Raw genomic sequence first — 25,438 nt, 5'->3', positions numbered from 1 at the left:
GAAGTGAAGGAAACTAGGGGGGATGGTTGTGAAAGATCAGAAGTTGAGGAAGTGGTACGGACAGAGAGTAGGAGAGAAGAGGGTATTAATAATGTCAAAAATAATATGAAGGTAATATATACTAATGTTGATGGTTTCACATCGACAAGGATCGAAATTAATGATTTCTTGAGAGAACATGAACCTGATGTCATGTGCTTTGTAGAGACCAAATTAAGAGAAGATATTGTTGTTCATTTGGGAGATGGTAAATACAAACTGTGGAGAAAAGACAGAAAAGAAAAAAAGGGAGGAGTGATGGTAGCAGTGAAGAACAACATAAATGTAGATACTGTACTGTGGAAATGGGAGAAGGCAGGGCTGAAGTGATATATATGAAATTAGAAACTGGAGAGAATGTTAAGAGAGATATGGCGGTAGTGTATGCTCCCCCAAAGACGAGAGCATGGAAGGATGACGAATACCATGAGATGTTGTCAGATATGGCTAGCTACTTGCAAAAAATAATTGAGAAAAGCAATAATATAATTTTGGTGGGTGACTTTAATTGTAAAGAGGTGAACTGGGAGGAATGGTACTCGGGAGGCGGCGAGGATTCGTGGGGTACTATGTTATTAAATATAATAATGAATAATGTGATGACGCAGTGGGTCAAAGAAGAGACACGGTTTCGAGGTGAGGACACACCAGCAAGGTTAGATTTACTGTTCACCAAAGAACCCGATGTAATAGAATCACTGGAATATCTCTGTCCTTTGGGAAAAAGTGATCACGTGGTCATTGAGTTCCAGATGTTAATAGGAAACGTCGAGCCAAGAGACGAGCTTCATAGACAGGGAAGATACAACTTTGGCAAAGCAAATTTTACAGGATTGAGAAACTTTTTTGAAAATGCGGATTGGAGAAAATTCAGAGAAACAAGAGAGATACAGAGGAAGTGGGATATCTTTCTAGACCTCTATAATTTGGGAGTGGAAAAATTTGTACCAAGAGTAAGAGGGAAAGAAAACAGGAAAAAGGAGTGGTTTAATAGAAGGTGTATGATAGCCAAAAAAGAGAGAGATAAGGCGTGGAAAAATTGGAGAAAGAGAGGTAACGACAGAACAAAGGAAGAATATAAAATAACAAGAAACGAATACACAAGAATACGTAGGGAAGAAGAAAGGAATTTTGAAAAAGGTATAACTGACAAATGCAAGGATGAACCCAAACTGTTTTATAGATTTGTTAATGGCAAACTGAAACAAAAGGAAGGAATCACCAAGCTGAAAGTAGATGGAGAGGTCTTTAAGGATGCGGCAATGCAAGCAGAAATAATGAACAAACGTTTCCAGACAGTTTTCACTAAAGAAAAGGAGCTTGTGGAAGGGGAGGGAGTGATTAGAAATGTTCCGGTGATGAAAGATATAAAAGTGGAGGTGCAGGAAGTGTATAAATTACTGGAAACTCAAGATGTAAGGAAAGCCCCAGGACCTGATGGAATTTCTAACTGGGTACTGAAGGAATGCAGAGAACAACTGGCGGATAAAATTCACAGCTTAATTGTATGCTCACTGGAAGAGGGGAAAGTGCCAAAAGAATGGAAGAGGGCAAATGTGGTACCAATTTACAAGGGAGGAAACAGGGAAGAACCCCTGATTTATAGACCAGTGTCTCTAACCAGCATGGTCGCAAAATTGTGTGAGAGAATCCTGAAAGACAGATGGATAAAATATCTGGAAGAGATGAATATTTTGGCTGAATGTCAGTTTGGATTCAGAAGTGGAAGGTCATGTGTTTCAAACTTGTTGAGCTTTTACTCAAGAGCGATTGATGTGGTACAGGAGAGAGATGGTTGGGTGGATTGTGTGTACTTAGACTTAGAGAAGGCCTTTGACAAGGTACCTCATAAGAGACTAATGTGGAAACTAGAATATATAGGAGGACTAAAGGGGAAACTTCTGGAATGGATGAGAGACTTTTGAGAGCCAGACAAATGAGGACAGTAATAAAGGAAAAGATGTCTGGATGGAGGGAAGTAACAAGTGGAGTCCCTCAAGGCTCAGTGTTGGCGCCAGTAATGTTCCTGATTTACGTAAATGATATGGTAGATGGAGTGAACAGTTATGCGAGTCTGTTTGCTGATGATGTAAAGATCTTGAGGAAGATAGAGGTTGAGGAGGATTGTAAAATACTGCAGGAGGATTTGGATAGGATACACAATTGAAGCCGGACGTGGGAAATGAAATTTAATGTAAAGAAATGTAAAATATTGGAAATGGGTAAAAGTACCAGGAGACCATCACTGAATTATTTTTGGGGTAATGAATTAATCACAAAAAGGAGAGAAGAGAAAGATTTGGGAGTGCTGGTCCAAGATAGTTTGTCACCAGAAAAGCACATTAACAAGATAGTTGGAGAGACTTATAAGCTCTTGACTAACATAAGAGTAGCATTTCATTATATGGAGGAGGAAATGATGAAGAAATTGATAGTGGCCATGATCCGCCCCAGGTTAGAATATGCAGCGGTAGTGTGGTCCCCACACAAAAAGAAAGATATAAACAAGATTGAGAGAATACAAAGAACAGCAACCAAGATGGTCCCCAGTCTGACAGACCTGTCATACAGAGAGAGGTTGGAAAAACTGGATTTGCCTTCGTTAGAGGAAAGGAGAAAGAGGGGAGACATGATTGCGGTGTTCAGGACCATGGTGGGAGTAGATAAAATTGACAAAGAAGATCTGTTTGTATGGGATAAGAGAGCAACAAGAGGACATGGAATGAAATTGAAAAAGTCAAGCTGCTTGAAGGATATCAAGAAATATAGCTTTCCTTACAGAAGTATAGACTTATGGAATAGCCTGGACAAAGAGATCATCCAGTCTAAAAACTTAAATGAGTTTAAAGTTAAATTCGACTTCTTGAGAAACAGCGACGGAAACCCACGAGCATAGTACATTCCATGTATATCACAATTAGGTATATTCTTAAATATTTGGAACGACTTAGACAAAGAGGTGGTGCATGAGAAAAACATTCATGTGTGTAAAGGTAGACTTGATAAATGTGGATATGGAGACAGGACAACACGAGCATTGCTCAATTCCTGTATACTACAAATAGGTAAATACACACACACACACGGAGCCGGAGAGAGCAGACGTCCCAGCCATCGCTCCTAACCTTCTATCTATTCTATCTATTGCCAGATGCCTCAAACCCGTTTGGGGTGGCCACAAACAAATCGCCTCCAAGTCGCCTGTCCCCCGCCATTTCACTGCCCTGCTCCCAACTCACACCCCCCTCTCTCATATACCTCTCCACCCCATCCCTCCATCTCATCCTCGGCCTCCCCCTCCCTCTTCCCCCCTCCACCTCACTCACATACACTCTCTTCGTCAGTCTTTCACCCTCCATCCTCTCCACATGGCCAAACCACCTCAGTGTGTTCCTCATAACGCTTCCTATCACATCCACATCCACACCACAACGCTCCTTTATATCCTCATTCGTCAGCCTGTCTCTCCATGTGACTCCACAGGCTCCTCTTAAATAACTCATTTCCACTGCTCTCACTCTTGACTTGTGTCCTCCTAACCCTGATTTTGGTATTTAACCAACATCAAACATGGCCGAAAATATAAACAATGAGGAACTGGAATTTCAAGGATCTGATGCTAATACCAATGTCATGGACCTGGTTAAAACATTAATTATGAGGATTAGTGAACTCGAAAAGAAAGTAGAGAATCTAGTGATAAAGGATGTGTCAGTAAATACGGAAACCACCATACAGAGTCTGATCCAGTCCAGTGAAACAGCCAATGAAGAAATTAGGAATTTGAAGCGGGAAAATGTTGAACTGAGGAGGAAACTAGAAGAGAGTACTAATAAAACGGAGAAGGTGAGTAATGTATTAGAAGAACATAAGGCAAAGTGGGCACACGTAGAAGAAGAACAGAAAGAAGTGGCCAGCTTAAGAGAGATCATCCAGGAAGAAAGGGAAATGAACAAGAAAGAAATGGAAGAAAATGTAGTGAAAATACTGAAGAAAAAAGAGAAAATAGTGAGAGAAACTGTAGAAAGGAACAGATGTGTGGTAGTATTTGGAAACAGGGAAGAGGAAGAAAAAGTTAGGTTCGTAAGACTCGAGAGAGACACGAACATGGTGAGAGGAATATTAGGCAAGATTGACCCCGAAGGAGACAAGTGGGTAAAAGAAATTGAGGAAGTAAGGAGGATAGGGCCTTACAAGAAAGGAGAAACAAGACCAATGAGAGTCAAGTTTACATCAGAAAGTGTAATAAATGAGATACTTAAAGTGGCCTGGAAATTAAGCAAAGAGGCGGGGATGGAAAATATTATAATAAGAAAAGATCTGAATGAAGAAGAAAGAGAAGTTTTAAAATCATTAAAGGAAGAAGTAAAGAAAAAAATGATAAGAGGACAGAAGAAGAATGTAATACTTTTTTTTGGAGAGTATTGGATATGAAAGTAAGGAAATGGTATTTAAGGAAATAGAAGTGAAGGAAACTAAGGGGGATGGTTGTGAAAGATCAGAAGTTAAGGAAGTGGTACGGACAGAGAGTAGGAGAGAAGAGGGTATTAATAATGTCAAAAATAATTTGAAGATGATATATACAGTACTAATGTTGATGGTTTCATATCGACAAGGATCGAAATTAATGATTTCTTAAGAGAACATGAACCTGATGTCATGTGCTTTGTAGAGACCAAATTAAGAGAAGATATTGATGTTCATTTGGAGATGGTAAATACAAACTGTGGAGAAAAGACAGAAAAGAAACAAAGGGAGGAGGAGTGATGATAGCAGTGAAGAACAACATAAATGTAGATACTGTGGAAATGGGAGAAGGCAGGGCTGAAGTGATATATATGAAATTAGAAACTGGAGAGAATGTTAAGAGAAATATGGCGGTAGTGTATGTTCCCCGATAGACGAGAGCATGGAAGGATGACGAATACCATGAGATGTTGTCAGATATGGCTAGCTACTTGCAAAAAATAATTGAGAAAAGCAATAATATAATTTTGGTGGGTGACTTTAATTGTAAAGAGGTGAACTGGGAGGAATGGTACTCGGGAGGCGGCGAGGATTCGTGGGGCACTATGTTATTAAATATGATAATGAATAATGTGATGACGCAATGGGTCAAAGAAGAGACACGGTTTCGAGGTGAGGACACACCAGCAAGGTTAGATTTACTGTTCACCAAAGAACCCGATGTAATAGAATCATTGGAATATCTCTGTCCTTTGGGAAAAAGTGATCACGTGGTCACTGAGTTCCAGATGTTAATAGGAAACATCGAGCCAAGAGACGAGCTTCATAGACAGGGAAGATACAACTTTGGGAAAGCAAATTTTACAGGATTGAGAAACTTTTTTGAAAATGCGGATTGGAGAAAATTCAGAGAAACAAGAGAGATACAGAGGAAGTGGGATATCTTTCTAGACCTCTATAATTTGGGAGTGGAAAAATTTGTACCAAGAGTAAGAGAGAAAGAAAACAGGAAAAAGGAGTGGTTTAATAGAAGGTGTATGATAGCAAAAAAAAAGAGAGAGATAAGGCGTGGAACAATTGGAGAAAGAGAGGTAACGACAGATCAAAGGAAGACTATAAAAGAACAAGAAATGAATACACAAGAATACGTAGAGAAGAAGAAAGGAATTTTGAAAAAGGTATAATTGACAAATGCAAGGATGAACCCAAACTGTTTTATAGATTTGTTAATGGCAAACTGAAACAAAAGGAAGGAATCACCAAGCTGAAAGTAGAAGGAGAGGTCTTTAAGGATGCGGCAATGCAAGCAGAAATAATGAACAAACGTTTCCAGTCAGTTTTCACTAAAGAAAAGGAGCTTGTGGAAGGGGAGGGAGTGATTAGAAATGTTCCGGTGATGAAAGATATAAAAGTGGAGGTACAGGAAGTGTATAAATTACTGGAAACTCAAGATGTAAGGAAAGCCCCAGGACCTGATGGAATTTCTAATTGGGTACTGAAGGAACGCAGAGAACAACTGGCGGATAAAATTCACAGCTTAATTGTATGCTCACTGGAAGAGGGGAAAGTGCCAAAAGAATGGAAGAGGGCAAATGTGGTACCAATTTACAAGGGAGGAAACGGGGAAGAACCCCTGATATATAGACCAGTGTCTCTAACCAGTATGGTCGCAAAATTGTGTGAGAGAATCCTGAAAGACAGATGGATAAAATATCTGGAAGAGATGAATATTTTGGCTGAATGTCAGTTTGGATTCAGAAGTGGAAGGTCATGTTTTCAAACTTGTTGAGCTTTTACTCAAGAGCGATTGATGTGGTACAGGAGAGAGATGGTTGGGTGGATTGTGTGTACTTAGACTTAGAGAAGGCCTTTGACAAGGTACCTCATAAGAGACTAATGTGGAAACTAGAATATATAGGAGGACTAAAGGGGAAACTTCTGGAATGGATGAGAGACTTTTTGAAAGAGAGACAAATGAGGACAGTAATAAAGGAAAAGATGTCTGGATGGAGGGAAGTAACAAGTGAAGTCCCTCAAGGCTCAGTGTTGGCGCCAGTAATGTTCCTGATTTACGTAAATGATATGGTAGATGGAGTGAACAGTTATGCAAGTCTGTTTGCTGATGATGTAAAGATCTTGAGGAAGATAGAGGTTGAGGAGGATTGTAAAATACTGCAGGAGGATTTGGATAGGATACACAATTGAAGCCGGACGTGGGAAATGAAATTTAATGTAAAGAAATGTAAAATATTGGAAATGGGTAAAAGTACCAGGAGACCATCACTGAATTATTTTTGGGGTAATGAATTAATCACAAAAAGGAGAGAAGAGAAAGATTTGGGAGTGCTGGTCCAAGATAGTTTGTCACCAGAAAAGCACATTAACAAGGTAGTTGGAGAGACTTATAAACTCTTGACTAACATAAGAGTAGCATTTCATTATATGGATGTGGAAATGATGAAAAAATTGATAGTGGCCATGATCCGCCCCAGGTTAGAATATGCAGCGGTTGTGTGGTCCCCACACAAAAAGAAAGATATAAACAAGATTGAGAGAATACAAAGAACAGCAACCAAGATGGTTCCCAGTCTGACAGACCTGTCATACAGAGAGAGGATGGAAAAACTGGATTTGCCTTCGTTAGAGGAAAGGGGAAAGAGGGGAGACATGATTGCGGTGTTCAGGACTATGGTGGGAGTAGATAAAATTGACAAAGAAGATCTGTTTTTATGGGATAAGAGAGCAACAAGAGGACATGGAATGAAATTTAAAACGTCAAGCTGCTTGAAGGATATCAAGAAATATAGCTTTCCTTACAGAAGTATAGACTTATGGAATAGCCTGGACAAAGAGATCGTCTAGTCTAGAAACCTAAATGAGTTTAAAGCTAAATTCGACTTACTGAGAAACAGCAATGGAAACCCACGAGCATAGTACATTCCGTGTATATCACAATTAGGTATATTAGGTAAATACTTAAATATTTGGAACGACTTAGACAAAGAGGTGGTGCATGAGAAAAACATTCATGTGTGTAAAGGTAGACTTGATAAATGTGGATATGGAGACAGGACAACACGAGCATTGCTCAATTCCTGTATACTACAAATAGGTAAATACACACACACACACACACACACACACACACACACACACACACACACACACACTGGCAGTGTTCCATCAGTGGTATGACTTAGGCTTCATGTTTACTTTTGATGGTGCAAGAGCTGTGAACGAAATTCAGTTTCTTCTCATTTTTCTCTTAACCTTCAGTAAAATGTTTATAATTAACTCACATACAGAATTTAATTATTGTTGCTCTTCAGAAATGTATTGCTAAATTTGCTTGTTACTTGCAAATTGAATTTTGTTTAGCTAACATGAAAAAATGTTGGTCTATCTATCTATCTATTGCCAGACGCCTCAATCCCGTTTGGGGCGGCCACAAACAAATCGCCTCCAAGTCGCCCTGTCCCCCGCCATTTCACTGCCCTGCTCCCAACTCACACCCCCCTCTCTCATATACCTCTCCACCCCATCCCTCCATCTCATCCTCGGCCTCTCCCTCCCTCTTCCCCCCTCCACCTTACTCACATACACTCTCTTCATCAGTCTTTCACCCTCCATCCTCTCCACATGGCCAAACCACCTCAGTGTGTTCCTCATAGCGCTTCCTATCACATCCATATCAACACCACAACGCTCCTTTATATCCTCATTCGTCAGCCTGTCTCTCCATGTGACTCCACAGGCTTCTCTTAAATAACTCATTTCCACTGCTCTAACTCTTGACTTGTGTCCTTCCAACAACGTCCAAGCTTCACTTCCGTACGTTAGAGTTGGTATCACAATACTGTCATGTAGTAACTTTTTCACTTCCATGCTCACTTCCCTGTTTCTTATCACTGCTTTCAAAGAACCAGTAACCTTTCTTCCATGCTGTACCCTTTCAAGCACTTCACCCTCCAAACCTCCATCCTTACTCATCACACTACCCAAATACTTAAACGTACTCACATTTTCCAATTCCTCACCATCCAACCTCGCTGTACATTCACTGACTTCACCTCTCTCAAAGACCATCACTTTACTCTTCCCTACATTCACCTTTAGATTCCATTTCTTACACACTCTCTCAAACTCATCCACCAAGCCTTGCAGCTCCCCTTCGTCTTCACTCAACAACACAGTATCATCTGCAAACAACAGTACAGGGAGTGTCTAAACACTATCCTCTCTCACCAGGGCCACTCCAACATCCACTACCCTACCTTGTACCTCTTTTATTACCCCATCCATGTACAGATTGAACAACCATGAAGACATGACACATCCCTGTTTGAAACCAACTTTCAAAGAGAAAAATTAACTTAGTTCACCATCCACACGCACTGCAGCCTTCGCACCATTGTACATACTCTTCACAGCATTTAACAACTTCCCATCTACTCCATATATTCTTAACACTTTCCACAATCCTTGTCTATCCACCCTGTCATATGCTTTCTCCAAATCCATGAAAGCCGCATACAACTTCTTTCCCTTCTCTAGAAACTTTTCCACTAAAGATCTAAGAATGAATATCTGATCTACACAAACTCTTCCCTTCCTAAAGCCTCCCTGTTCTTCTCCAACTAATTTCTCTGTTCTTTCTCTAACTCTGTCAATAAGTATCCTACCATACACTTTTCCTATTATACTAAGAAGACAAATGCCCCTATGATTACCACACACTTCCTTTTCCCCTTTTCCTTTGTACAAGGGAATAATTATACCTGACTTCCAATCCTCCAGGACTCTACCTTCCTCCCAGGCCAATCTGCACATCTTCCACATCCATTCTACTACTATCTCTCCCCCATGATTCAGCATTTCACCACACACTCCATCAATTCCTGGGGCTTTCCCCAATTTAACTTTCTTCATTGCTTCCACAACTTCTATCCTACAGATTTCTTCCTGTCTTCTCACCTCCCTCCTTCTCCCAGCCATTCCCCAGCCACTTATACTCGCATTACTTCCATCCTCTACGTTCAACAATTCCTGAAAGTGTTCTCTCCATCTGCTCACTTTTTCTCCCTTCTCCACTAGTAATCTACCATTTTTATCTTTCACTCCCCTGCTAACCTCACTTCCACCCTGTCTTACTCCTTTCACCTCTTTCCAGAACATTTTCTTACAGTCCCTCTACTTTACACTTAAATTCCTTCCAAATTCCTCATCCACTCTCTTCTTACTCTCTCTTACTAATCTTTTCACCTATCTCTTTCTTTCTACATATAACTCTCTCTTCCGCCTCTCAACTTCTTCCATGCCCCTATCTCTCATCTATTCATTGTATGCTTTCTTCTTTTATGCCACTGCCTGTCGCACCTCTTCATTCCACCACGCTGTTCCTTGCACCCCCCTCCGTCTTCTCTTCATCCCACACACCACATCACATGCTGGACATATTTCTTCTGTAAATATCCTGCACACACCTTCCATGTCTCCCATCTGCTCCAATTCATATTTGCCCAATCGTTCCTCCACTTCTCTCTTATACTCTGCCTTTTTCTCATCCTCTTGTAACCTTTTGCACTCTCCTTGCAACTACTCCTTCCTCTCGTCTTTCCCTTCTTCTATTTCTCCATCTTACTTGGATCCTAATTCTAGCCACCACCAAGTAGTGGTCAGAAAGTTCACTCCCCCAACCTCTATAAGCTCGTGCATCCATTACACATCTTCGCATCCTTTCATCCACACACACATAATCAATCATTGCCTTCCTTTCATTTAGTTCACCATCCACCCTTCTCATCACTCGCCATGTATACCTGTGGATCATTTTATGCCTGAAGAGGGTATTGGCTATCACCAACCCCTTCCCAGCACAAATGTCCACTAATGCACTGCCATTCTCATCTATCTCAGCAGGCACACCCCACTCACGAACTATTCCATCCACCTTCACATTCCCTAATTTACCATTCATTTCAATAGATGAAATCAGTGAAAAATTCCAGGGAAGATTTATGGCCGGGCAGGCGAGAGGAGAGGGTAATGGAGGGGAGGTAGGGAGGGGACTCAGGAACGGGGAGAAATGGCTAAATTGTCAACAATGGATGGGAGTACAGATGAGATTAGGAGTGGTGACTAGTGTTGGACATTGGCAGTACTGATAGATGATACAAGCCACCACTTGAAAGCCCTGGCTAATTCAAAATAACACAGAATCACAAAAGTGACACCCCGCGGTATGATCCCTTGCTCCCAAGCGTCACGAAAGTGACGCCCCGCAGTTAAGGGGTTAAAAGGTGCCTGTGGAGTCACATGGAGAGACAGGCTGACAAATGAGGATATAAAGGAGCATTGTGGTGTGGATGTGATTGAAAGCGTTAGGAGGAACACACTGAGGTGCTTTGGCCATGTGGAGAGGATGGAGAATGAAAGACTGACGAAGAGAGAGTATGTGAGTGAGGTGGAGGAGGGGAGAGGGAGGGGGAGGCCGAGGATGAGATGGAGGGATGGGGTGGAGAGGTATATGAGAGAGGGGTGTGTGAGTTGGGAGCAGGGCAGTGAAATGGCGGGGGACACTGTGAAGTGGAAGCGATTTGTTTGTGGCCACCTCGAACGGGATTAAGGCGTCTGGCAATAGACAGATAGATAGATAGATACACACACACACACATTTATACTGGTATGTATATCTGTCTTTCTTTCCTTCATTCTTTCCACTTTCTTCTGCCTACGGGTGACATTACACTCCCTCTTCTGACTGTGATGATCTGGGCATGTGGAGAGGATAAGAGATGATAAATGAGCCCAGAAAGTGAGAAGTGTTAATGTTAGGGGTAAGGTTCCGAGAGGTAGACTGAAAAAGACCTGGGATGAGGTCACTGTGACCTAAAAGATAGGGGACTGAATAGGGAAGCTGCCAGAGATCGAGCAGCATGGAAAGCCGCCATTAGGTGACCAAGGCTGATGCACGCATGCATGTTGGAGCCTTTACAAATGAAACAAAATGATTACAAGGTCAAACTAGCAAACTGGATACATGTAGGTCAGGAATCCCCAGCAGCTACAAACCGTATGGCACTGTACAGCATCTGCTTCATTTATCATCCATAAATCTGCTACCAGACACAAATATAAGATGATAAAGAGGACACTCTACCTAGGTATCATCCATGAATCTCCCAATCAACTCAGAAAAACTGACAATGAGAGCAAATCTGTCTTATCATCCATAAATCTCTCAACTAACACATAGCATAACAAGGAGAAAAGTCTACAGCACAAACCTGTTAAGAGCACGATTGTAGGCCACCATGAGGAAGTGACGCATCTTTGTCAGCAACGTCTGCCATGACTCCATGGACCGTGAGTCTGACTTGAGTGGGTCCACCATTGATACACACCTGCCATCAACAGAGGCCAAGTAAATAAACAGACACCTGCATACACATACCATACATACAATTCAGTATATATACAGGAAGACCCTGAGATATAATACCTCTTGATGCGATACCCCCGTATAACAACGTGGGTAGAAATACCACCCTACCCTGCTGAACGATGGCCAAACCTTGGTATAATATTTTTTTTTTTTTTTTTTTTTTTTTTTTTTTTACCGATATTGATGATATTTTAGACAAATTTTGTGACTTTGGTTGATTTATAAACTGTTATTAGACTTAGATTAATGTGTTATAGTCAGAGGTTAGGTGAACATTGTCGTTTTGGGGTAGAGTTTAATAACTTTGATTTTTTCCAGACTTATTTTTGATGATTTTCATATTTTATTTTTAGGTTTAGGTGAGCTATAAACTGCTTTAAGGTTTAGTTCAGCTTGTGTTAAAGCTATTTGGGGGTTTAGGTTATCTAGAAACTTGTTTTGGAGTCATTTGAGTGGGTTTAGAACTTGGTTGGGGAGGAAACCCAAGGCTCAAGAACGCATCCCTATACTTTACATGTTAAATCAACTCCAAGATATGATACGCCGCCTAGCGATGGATTTTAACTTAACTAACTGCATCGATAAACAGGGGTATGTCTGTATACATAAATATGTGTATTTAAATATACATACACACACACATATATATATATATACCGTATACATCTATCTGTATATTGCCAGACGCCTTAATCCCGTAAGAGGTGGCCACAAACAAATTGCTTCCATGTTGCCCTGTTCCCTGCCATTTCAGCCAGCTCATATCCCTCTCTCTCATACATCTGTCCACTCCATCCCTCCACCTCATCCTCGGCTTTCCCCTCCCTGTCCCTCCCTCCACCTCAATCACATACACTCTCCTGGTCAGTCTCTCGCTCTCCATTCTCTCCACATGGCCAAACCACCTCAGTGTGTTTCTACTAATGCTTCTTATCACATCCACATCCACACCACAATGCTTCTTCACTTCCTCATTTGTCGGAGTGTCTCTCCATGTGACTCCACATGTTCCGCTCAAATAACTCATTTCCACTGCTCTCACTCTTGACTTGTGTCCCTCCAACACGGTCCATGGTTCACTCCCATACTTTACAATTGGTATCAGAATACTGTCATGCAGTAACTTATTCACTTCCATGCTCACTTCCCAAAATCTTATCATGATCATCATCCGGACCTCCTCTCCCACCCTAGGGCAGGGTGAGGAGTAGCAATGTCCAGACAGCCCAAATTTGCCCAATCCAAAGGGCCACGCTTCCATTCACTCATCATTCAAGCCCCTGGAATCCTGGCTCTATTGGATACACCAAAAACATTCACCATGTTCTGTAGCTTCACACTGATATGATACAAAATCTTATCATTGCTTTCAAAGAACCAGCAAACTTTCTTTCTTGTTGCACCCTTTCAAGCACTGCACCTTCTAAACTTCCATCTTTACCTATCACACTACCAAAGTACTTATATGCACTCACATTTTCCATTTTCTCCTCATCCAACCTCACTGTACATTCAGTGACTTCATTTCTCTCAAAGACCATACATTTACTCATCCCTACATTCACCTTTAGATTCCATTTCTTACACACTCACCCAAACTCATTCACCAAGCCTTGCAACTCTCCTTCGTCTTCACTTAACAAAACGATATCATCTGCAAACAACAGTACAGGGAGTTGCCACACACTGCTCTCTCTCATTAGGGCCGCTCCAACATCCACTACCCTACCTTGTGTCACTTTTATAACCCCATCCATATACAGACTGAATAATCATGAAGACATGACACATCCCTGTTTCAATCTAACCTTCAAAAAAGAAAAATTCACTCAGTTCACTGTCCACACGTGCTGCAGCCTTACCACCGCCATACACACTCTTCGTTTCATCGTTTCATTTTTAAAGGCTCCAACATGCTTGCATGCATCGTCTTTGGTCACCTAGTGGTGGCTCTCCATGCTGCACGATCCACTGCAGCCTCCCTGTTCAGTGCATTAACCCTGAGATCACGCTCGATGACCTCGTCCCATGTCTTTCTCGGTCTACCCCTCATAACCCCACCCCCAATATTAACACTTCTCACCTTCCTCACCCAATTATCATCCCCCATCCTCTCCACATGTCCAAACCATCTCAATCTACCTCTCCTCATCACAACACCAATACACTCCAGTCCCATCCTACCTCTCAACTCTTCCATCGTAAACCCAGCACCCCCAGACCTTGAACGCAGGGATGCACTACACATCCACCTAATCGTTGTCATTTTTGTACGTCTGAGCCGACGAATATGCTCCTCCTTCACTGTCCAGGTCTCACTACCATACAGCATTACACTCCTAACACATGCTGCGTACAAAGACCTCTTAGCACGTAGGGAGAGTTCTCTCAAGGGCACGAAAGGCAACAGCTCCCATAACTTCTTCCAACCACTTCTCACCTTAGCCACAGAGCTAACTCCAGCCCCACCTCCAGCACACAACATGTCTCCCAAATAACAAAACTCTTCCACACACTCAAGAGACTCACCAGCAAGTTCAATCCTTTCACGTCTGACAATCTCTACCTTCTCTCCCCGACACGCTGTACACATAAAATCAGCATTATCGTGCAGTCTACCTCTGATACCACTAAATCTCTTATGCACCCATTTATCACAAACACTGCACAAGATGGAATTACTTCCCACGCCCTTGTGGCAAACTGCACATGGCCAATCTCCCTCGTCTTTGACAGTACCGCCACCAACCCTAGATATCATCACTTTTGTTTTATCTGCATTTATCCTTAGGCCCTTGTGCCTTATACCATGTCTCCATTTCCTACATCTTCCCTCCGCCTCCCTTTCGCTCTCTGCAATCGACACCAAATCATCAGCATACAACTCCCACGGGAGTCCATTTCTAAAGTCACGTGAAAGGGCTTCAAGTACCATGATAAACAACATAGGACTCAAAACTGAACCCTGATGCACACCAACATTCACGGAAAACTCATCACTCAAATCTCCAATCACTCTTACCTGGGTGTGAGCACCCACATACATAGCCATAACCACCCTAACCCGGACCTGGAGCGGTGGCATCTTCATCGTGGGTCTACCCCCCAGAGGCTGTCAAAGAGAAGAGGAGGACAGCATAGGGGCCAAACCACCGCAACCCCCCCCTGGTCCCTCATGGGGCTTGAGTACCTGGGAGTGGCTTCAGTTGCCTGGGCAAGTACCACACCTCCCAACACAGCACACACAACAACACTGTTTTTTCTACACCGAGAAATGACTCCCCAGCTGTCATTTCTTGACAACTTCTACTAGCCATGGACATTGAGAGCAATCCAGGACTCACCAACAAATACATATGTCCAATATGCTCAGAACCTATCACATCGAGCCGACAGACAAAGGGTTTAGTTCAGTGCAATTCCTGCAAGAACTGGACCCAATACACCTGCACAACACTTGCATCCAGAAAACATTACACAAACACCTGGACCTGCTCCTTATGCTCCTTCCCCCACCCATCAACCCCCCTTCCAATCTTACTCCTACTTCCTTCACACCTCCACAGCCAAACCCACCGACCCTTCCTGCATCATCCAGTCCCCCAACTCCTCCCATTCCAACCCATCCTAATCCACCTCAACCCTTACCTCCACCACAACCTCCCCCTACCCATTCCCCTCCACCCACACCACCTCCCTCCCGTGCTGCAGCAGCCAACACACATCACACACACAACATAAACATCCTTCAGTTAAACATAGATGGCATAAACACCAAAATACATGAACTCACACAATTCATCAAACAACAGAACATACACATTGCCATCTTACAAGAAACAAAACTACACAGAGCACAGAAAACACCGACATTTCATGACTTCACCACCATTCGGCAAGACCAGGCCGACGGCGGTGGCGGTGGACTCATCACCCTGGTACACAAATCCATCAACTTTGCAGATATCAGTGCACACACAAAGTCATTTCTCCCCCCACATGACACTACAACAGAAATACAATCAATTAAAATACACACTGGTAACAAATCACACATAACAATCGCTAACACATACATTCTCCCCCAATCGTCCCCCACAGTACCACACAATTACTCTCCACAGATACACCACATCACTAACATACCCATCATCATCCTGGGTGGTGATTTCAACGCCAAGTCGTCGGCCTGGCATGTAAACAATCCTGACACAGACAGAGGGCTGGTACTACAATCCCAGACAGATCGTCTCTTCATACTAAACAGTCTAGACCAACATACCCATATCCCACACCAAGCCCTCTTCCTCCCATCATCTCCAGACATCACCTTCTGCTCCCCAAACCTTGCCCCCAATACATCATGAAGAGTGGTCAAAACCCTAGGTTCTGATCACCTCCCAATCATCATCACTACCAAAACCAGAATCACTCCAGCTGGCCACAAACACACATACACTAATTATAAGAGAGCCAACTGAGAGGCCTTTGTAACTGAAACAGAACAACATTTCGAAACACTAAACAGTACACCCATCACAAACATCAACATTGCTGTGAACACTTTCAATACAATCATACAAAATGCACACAAAAGACACATCCCTAGAGGCAACAGAAAGAAACACAACCCCAACTTCATACCAGAAATTCAAGGCGTCATCAGACAACGGGACACACTGCGATACTCCCCAACACCCCATACACAAGACACCATACAACAAATACAAGAACTCAACACTCAGATAAACAATAAAATATCAGAACAGCAAACACTAAACTGGAAAAATTACCTCCAAACACTTGACCACAAAACAAACATCAGTAAACTCTACAAAACACTAAACAGCATCACACTTTCCAACAGCAACACCACACAATCACACACTGCCATCACAACAACAGACACCATACCCTCAAACAAACAACAAGCAAACACTCTCATCAATCACTTTTCACAAGTCAGCCATCTAAACCCCCATCCTGAAGACCGACGTATCATCCGACATAAGAGACAGTTCCCCACAGACCCAGACTACGCACCTTTCACTTACAACCAGACGAAGCACATCATTAACAACCTTAAGCACTCATCTGCCTGTGGACCAGACAACATAAGCAACATTCACCTTAAACACCTACGACCACAAGGCATACAAGCACTCACCAACATATCAAACTACAGCTACTCACACAACATAATACCCAACATCTGGAAGCATGGCAATATCATCACTATCCCTAAACCCAACAAAGACCCCATGTTACCCTCCTCACATCGCCCCATCACACTCCTCTGCACCCCCTCTAAAGTCACTGAATGACTGGTACTACAACTAGTCACACCTCACATTCCCCTGGCCCAGTCACAACATGGCTTTAGACCACTACACTCCACAAACACCCTTCTTACAGACCTTACACAGAGAGTTTTTGATGGCATGAATTCAGCTAGGCCACCACACAGAACGCTCCTAGTCACACTAGACATTAGCAAAGCTTTTGATGCCATCATCCGCCACAACCTCACAAACAAAATACTCAACATAAACATGCACAATAACACAAAAAGATGGCTGGCAAGCTATTTAGCAGGCAGATGTGCACACGTAACATTTGCCGGTCAGTCTTCTAACATCAGAAACTTCACAAACGGCATCCCCCAAGGATCTGTTTTGTCCCCTACACTCTTTAACCTATCCATGCACGATGTACCCACACCCCACACACCACAGATATCTATGCTGATGATATAACACTTACATGTATGCAAAAAAAAGCAAACACAGTTGCACACATCATTCAACCTTACCTCAACACACTACACGAATGGTTCACCACAAACAGCCTCAAAATAGACCCAGCCAAATCTACAGTGACTCTTCTCACAAACTGGACAGCAGAACACAGTCACATCCCACACCGCACCATAAACAACACCCCCCTATCACACACACACACACCCAAAATCCTTGGTGTAACATACAATACATCAATAGCATTTAAACAACACATAACAAACATTAAAAATAAAATAACACCAAGACTCAATGCTTTCAGGTCACTTGCCCATACAACATTCGGACACAACAAAGAAACCACCACCACAGTATACAAACAATACATACGTTCAGTGATGAATTACGCAAGCCCTGCCTGGCCTTCTAACCTCACCAAAACACACTACAACACTCGACAGACCATACAGAACAAGGCCCTAAAAATAATCACAGGCTGCACAGCTACTATACCCACAGACCACCTACATCAAGAAACCAAAGTCCTCAAAGTCAAGGATCACCTAGACACGACAGGCACCCAGTTTCTTGCTGCAGCCTCCACAAACCCACAACATCCACTACAGTACATGGCAGCACATCCACCCACACCAAGGAACATCAAAACAGCACCCAGCACACGATACCATACGCAAATACTGTCATCTCTCTCCCCTCGCCCACCTCAGACCAGCTTCCAGAAGCATATCCACACTCAGATCACTCGCCGCTCCATTCAATCACTTAAAGACAACACACAGATGCATGCACGGCCTCCTGACATCCACCCTTCTGAATCCTATCTTCCTCGTGAGGATCGGGTCCACCTGGCCAGGCTGAGATGTGGGCACCATCCAGCCCTCTTAAGCTACCAGAAGAGGCTGGATGACTCGGTTGCTGATGCCTGTCCAGGATGCAACACAGCACCCCATACTATTAAGCACATTATGGAAGACAGCATTAATCACCTACGCCAACAACACAACACACACTCTTTGAGAGCTCTGTGGGAAAGCCCGGTCTCAGCCATGGCCTTCCTAAGGGACTCAGGGCTGTTCGGCCAGACTGCCTAGGGAACAACTACTACTACTACCACCCTAACCAGCCACTCCTCCAAGCCAAGCTTTCTCATTGCCCACTTCACCACCTCTCTAGGGACTCTGTCAAAGGCCTTTTCCAAATCAACAAAAACAAAATAAAGATCCCTTCGACTACCAATATATTTTTCCTGAAGCTGTCGAACAATGAATATGACATCAGTGGTCCCCCTACCTAGCATAAACCCAAACTGCATCTCATCAATATTCACTCTTTCTCTGATCATACCTTCTAAAACTCTCTCCATTACCTTCATTATCTGATCTAAAAGCTTTATACCTCTATAATTTCCTCTTTCCAGGGCATCATCCTTCCCTTTATACACATTTACAATTACACTCTTCAGCCAATCACCTGGGACAACACATTCATAATAATCCTATTTATCAAGTCAGTGACTAACCTCATCCCTATATCGCCTGAGGCCTTCAACATTTCGGCAGTCAACCCAGACACACCTGCTGCCTTCCCCACCCTCATCCTGCCTATTGCCTCACTCACAGTAGCAGCATCACTCAAAGGCCAAGGACCAGACACTGGATCTGCTGGCTCCAAACCTTCCCTGTCCTAGTCAAACTCCTCATTCAACAACCAGCTATAATGCTCTCTCTATGCATCTTTAATATCCTCACTGTTCACCACTACCCTTCCATCATCATTCTTCACACACTGCTCATCCATAATATCCTGATTATCCCTCTTCACCTGACCTGCCACCCTAAATATCATATTTTTCCTTTCCCTATGATTTAGGTTATCAAGTAAAAGTCTCTGTGACTCAGACTTCACCCTGTATACCTCTCTTCTAGCCCTACGCTTGGCAGCCAAATATTCCTCTTTGACACCACCCTTTTTCCATTCCTGGAAAAGCCTTCTTTTCTCCTTAACTGCAGCTTCTACACCCTCATCCCACCACCAAGTTACTTTATGTCTTGGTGGTCCTCTTGTCCAACCGCATGTTACATCAGTAACTCTCAAGAGACTGATGTTGAGGGCTCTGTACTGTTTATTAACGCCTCTGTCTACAGCTCCCTGTTCAGCCACCACTCTCCTCAACTCACTATAGAAGGCATCCTTACTACTTGGTTTTTCAGCTTCCATATTTTCCTCCTAGGTACATAAGTCCTCTTTTTCATTACTTGTTCTTTAAGCACCATATCACAAATCAATAGTTTGTGCTGCTGCACACACTCCTCACTTCCTATAACTTTAACATCCCTCACTAACCTCCTATTGGCCCTCCTAACCAGAAAATAATCTATCTGACTGCTATTTCCCCCAGACTCATACGTAATTAACCTACTGTCTCTTTTCCTAAAATATGTGTTGCACACAATCATGTCCGCTGCCTCCCCAAACTCAAGTATCCTTTCCCCTTCTGCATTCCTCATACCATTTGCACATCCCCCATGCACTCCTTCATAATCTTGTGCTGCTTCACCTACATGACCATATAAGTCCCCTCCCAAAACCACTATCCCATCATCCTGCATACCACCCACTACACGTATTAAATCATCCCAAAATCTATCTTTCTCTGCTTCATCCAATCCTGCCTGTGGAGCATATGCCGATATAATTACCGTATTTCGCGGCATATAAGACGCACTTTTTTGTCTCAAAGTTACCTTAAAATATCCCCATGCGTCCTGCACGTTAGACTAAGGCAGGTTAGTTAGGCTTCACTGAGAAGAAACTCTTATAAAGATGATCATCTCAATGCTTAGCAACCACAGGTGTTTTCTACAGTATGCAGACTTGATTTTATTTTTAAAAATAATATACAGTAATCCCTCTAATATCCGGACGCCCAATAACCGAACATCCCCACTAACCGAACCTTATCGTCCTGGGATCAAACATTCCCAAAATGGTCCGAAAATCCAAAAAAATTGGAAAAAAAAAAATCGATTTTTTGCCGTCTGTAATTTGAACTTGCCGAGCGCGCCGCGTGAGAGCATTGTTTTGGTTCGTCATTCCTCCGACGTCCGATAGAGCGCCGCTGCATCCTCCCCACTTCCCGCCTGTCTCTCACCGCGACAAGACCTACGCTCTTCGTCATGGCTGCCCACGTGCTCGCTTTTGTGGTGGTGCCGTACTTGCTGCAAGGCCTCCTGCTGCTCTCTGCCCTACTCTTAGTGTGTGTGATGATGGCCCCGCCTCCTGAGAAAAGGAAGAGAATGGTGTTGACTCTGGAGAAGAAACGGGAGATATTGGAGAAGGTTGATGCGGGTTGGTCTTCCTCTCGCATTCTCCGCGAGTTCAACCTGGCCCGGTCGACTTTGTTTGATATCAAGCGTTCCCGAGACAAGCTCATGCAGTACACGGCTGACTTCTCGTCGAGAAGCAAACGCAACGTGGAGAGGAAGGTTATGTTTACTCCCAAGTATGCAGAGATCGACCGCTCCACGTTGATTTGGTATCGACAGCAACGTGCAGCTGGTGTGATGGTACGTGGAACGGAGCTGAAGGCTGCTGCTGAGAAGTTTGCAAGGCTTCACGACGCCCTAGACTTCAAGGCATCCGAGGGTTGGCTCTTCGCGTTCAAGTTGCGACATGGCCTTACTAACCGTAAAGCACATGGCGAAGCATTGGACGCTAACGAGGATGGAGTGGACGAGTTTCGGCACAAGGTGAAAGGCTTGATCGACAGGGAGGGCCTCACTCTCGGTCAAGTCTATAACGCTGACGAAACTGGCCTATTCTATCGCTCGGTGCCAACGAACACTCTCGCCGATGAGACGGAGAAGCGTGTACCTGGCCGCAAGCTTTCTAAGGAACGGATATCTGCTTTGTGTTGTGCCAATGCTAACGGCATGCACCGGCTTAAGCCCGTTATTGTTGGCCGTGCAAAGCAGCCTCGGTGCCTTCGTGGGGTGATGGATGTCCTTCCTGTCGTATGGTACCATTCTTTGAAAGCATGGTTCACAGCTGTGATTTTCAAAGACTGGTTTCACCATCACTTCGTCAAGGAGGTCATACATTACCAGACGAAGACACTGGGAATTCCTCGCGACCAGGTAAAGGCTCTCCTTCTCCTCGACAATGCACCTGCCCACCCGTGCGACAAGGACTTGGTTGCTGAGAATGGCCGTATTAGGTGCATGTTTCTGCCACCTAATACGACTGCTCTCATTCAACCAATGGACCAAGGAGTGATCGTGGCAACAAAGCGCCTGTACCGTCGGAAGTTCCTGGACGAGGTGATGGTGGTTCTCGAGGACGAGGACGAGCGCAGGGAAGGACGTGACACTCGAGGCAAGCGGACTTTGGAAAACCTTCGCCGCTACAACATCAAGTCTGCGCTGTACAACTGGGCTAGTGCATGGAAGGAAGTCCCTGTGAAAACTCTTGAAAATGGTTGGTCTCGTCTGCTTCTCGGAACAGATGTGGAGTACGATTTCCTAGGGTTTGACGTGGATGACTTCCATGCACGGCTACGTACGCACGGCGACGATGTTGATGTGGACGATGTTCGTGAGTGGTTGGACGACGACGAGGGCGATCCTGGGTATCAGACGTTGTCTGATATCGAGATCGCGTCTTCGGTTGCTGGTGTCAGTCCCGAACTTGAAGATTCCGACGACGAAGGCGATGATGATGCAGACTCCGCCCAGCAGGACACTACTCCAGCCATCCCCAAGCTGAGCGCACTCCGGGAACATCTAGAGTTCGTCCTAGACTACCTGGAACACCCGGACTGCGACAGGGAGATGGGGCCCTTGGGACTCGTGGAGGAAGTGCGTGCTTTCCGGCAGCGCATCATCAATCGCCAGAATCGTCGGTCCTTGCGTCAGTCAACGATTGACAGTTTTTTCAGGCCCGTGACCCCCGCTGTGCCAAGCCCTGGTTCCACTCCGTTGCCTCCCCAAGACAGGCCCTCATGCTCCGAGCCACAGCCCAGCACATCAGCTACAGTGGAGTCACCGCTCGACGTGAGTTTGCGGCTGTCTTCAGAGTCTTCTGTAGTCGGTACGCCATCACCACTACCCACCGATGCACCCCTTGGACGCCTGCCAGTGATACTCTCGGGCTCTGACAGTGAATAAACAGCAAGAACTTCTCCACTAGACCACACGGGAATTTTGAGTGTTGTGCAGTGAAAAAAAACGGTGTGTTGTGTTAAGGTTTTCAAGTTGGGAGAAAAGACTAAGTAGAAAAGAAATTTAACGTAACTAACCTTCTTTGTTTTGGCTTTGGAAACTTAAAAAACTTGGGAAAAGTTAATGTGCAACACTTAAATTTAATGGAACATTATTTGGACTAAAGTGAACACTGTGAAAAGAACGGACTTCTGTGTGTTAGTGACTAAGTTCAGTGCAAGACTTCAGGAAGAGTGTAGTGCAAGTGCTTCAGGAAATCGTTCTTACTGTCAGAGTCCGAGAGGAGGCGGTTATTCATCGAGGTGGCCAGGGACTTGCTGTAAGTAGCCAAAATGTTTCATGTTGTACTATTTTCCATACTATATTTACCAGAATGTTTCATATTGTATTTTTTCCCATACTATACTTACCAGAAAGTGTCATACTGTACTTCTTTCCATACTAAACTTACCTCATGCATGTGCAGTAGGAATGTGTTTTTCAGAGTTCGGTTAGGTTCGGTTAGGTTAGGTTCGGTTAGAGTCCATAAGTACCAGAATGTTTATTAATGTATGAACATACTTCTAAACCCACATTTTATGTGTCTATTGCATTTATTTCAGTCATTTATGTGCCTTATTGGTGTGATTTGGGTGTTAAATAGGTGCTATGCATGTCCGGAGGGAGTTGTATAGGTGTTTCTCTGTGTTAGGGTCCGTAAGTACAAGTCCATAAGCTGGGGCCCAATATCCGGACAAAACCAATATCCGAACCTACCGATGGCTCTATTGATCCGGATTTTGGAGTGATTACTGTACACTAGTGTGTATATGCAGCAGATTTAAGAAACACGCGAGATCAGAAACACACAAAACTTTCGAGGGTTTGTTTACAGCTCAACTGGCTAACATCGTGAAGATATTTAGCGGTTTAGCAATTTAACAGTTTAGCATCCGCACTATTCCAGCAAGCTAACGTACATGATCACTGGTGAAGTGTCTGCTAACCTTCTGAAAGGCAATCATGACCACTTTGCTTGCCATCCATTCACTAACTAGCAAAGCAATCATACTGGAGAGATGCTGGCTAGTGAAACTGCCAAGTCATCAAAACAGACTTTCGTCACGTATGGAAATACAGTAACCCTAATTAGGTCAGTTACTTTTGTGACATTTTGTGAGTGTATATATGCAGCAGATATTAAAACACGGAAGTTCAAAAACACAAAGCATCCACGGTTTGTTTTCAGCTCAACTGGCCAATACCGTCAAGGGGTTTAGCGGTTTAGCAACTTAGCAGTTTAGTGTCTAGCGTACACCCTACTCTAGCAAGCTAACGTGCTCACTGGTGAAGTGTCTGCTAACCTTCTGAAAGGCAATCATGACCACTTTGCTTGCCATCCATTCACTAACGAGCAAAGCAATCATACTGGAGAGATGCTGGCTAGTGAAACTGCCAAGTCATCAAAACAGACTTTCGTCACATATGGAAATTCAGTAACCCTAATTAGGTCAGTTACTTTTGTGACATTTTGTGAGTGTATATATGCAGCAGATATTAAAACATGCAAGTTCATGAACACTAAGCATTCACGAGATTGTTTTCAGCTCAACTGGCCAATACCGTCAAGGGGTTTAGCGATTTAGCAACTTAGCAGTTTAGTGTCTAGCGTACACCCTACTCTAGCAAGCTAACGAAGTTACAGCTTCACTTTTTCAGCCAAGTGAAGTACTTTAGCAATGTCTATGCAACTCAGGGCACACCCAATTACAGTATTTTGTTATGAAAATAGGATAAAATTCACTGAGTAGCATAACTGATGCAATATCTGAAATAGCAGTGCCTGATGGGTACTCGTATCAGCGTCCGCCATTTCTGTTGTATTCTTAGCAGACGAAGCGATCAGAATGATCGACAACATTCACTATCTGCATCTCTGCTGCCTAAGCAAAGCTCTCATGATCGGCAATGGGGATCATTTAGGCCGTAACGTCCAAATTTGTTAGGTTAGGTTAGGTTAGGTTGTAAAATCTTTTGCCATTTTGGACGTTACGGCCGAAACGACCAGAATCCTAAGGTGCAGGTGAGAGTTTGGTGTAGGTGTAGTTAAGGAAGTAGAAATGGGAAGAGTCAGGCTAGGGAACTGATAATCCGCTTATTATAATCCCTTCAGCCCAGCAATGTATTTTATAGGGTAGTTTATTCATGCTCACCATATGATTTTATTCAGTTCAGGAAACGTACTGAGGAGGTTAATGTGGGCTGTATCAAATGCCCCAAGTCTGAATATCGCCTGTGCTCAGTTAAAACGATTGCCAAGTTAAAATCGTATGGTGTGGTATAAGCAATTCAATGGATGGTACTGAAGACCATTTACTGTATGAAAGTGACAGTGAAACAGTGATGATGACTGTGGTGATGACTTCCAGTGATGCTTCAGGACTCGGGGGAAGTAGTGATGAATTCTCAGGATTTGAAGACGAGTGAAATTTTCACCATGTCAGTAATATGAAGTGAATATAGGTTTCAGG

At 43.5% G+C, this 25,438-nt stretch overlaps 1 protein-coding gene across 1 annotated transcript in view; it reads right to left on the bottom strand.

The window, feature by feature from the left end:
- The window catches only part of SIDL (SIDL trafficking protein particle complex subunit 10), a 578,423-nt gene that overhangs the window by 425,805 nt on the left and 127,180 nt on the right, over positions 1 to 25,438 (bottom strand). The window contains exon 6 of the mRNA XM_080275724.1: positions 11,793 to 11,909. Coding sequence (XP_080131850.1) covers positions 11,793 to 11,909 — 117 coding nt within the window. The remainder of the gene's footprint in view (positions 1 to 11,792; positions 11,910 to 25,438) is intronic.

This window comes from Coenobita brevimanus, chromosome 62, assembly GCF_032717465.1.
Source record: "Coenobita brevimanus isolate Jiangsu-jjx chromosome 62, ASM3271746v2, whole genome shotgun sequence".
NCBI classification, from domain to species: Eukaryota; Metazoa; Arthropoda; class Malacostraca; order Decapoda; family Coenobitidae; genus Coenobita; species Coenobita brevimanus.
Note: the sequence above shows the minus strand (reverse complement) of the source record. Positions and strands in the feature narration are given on the sequence as shown.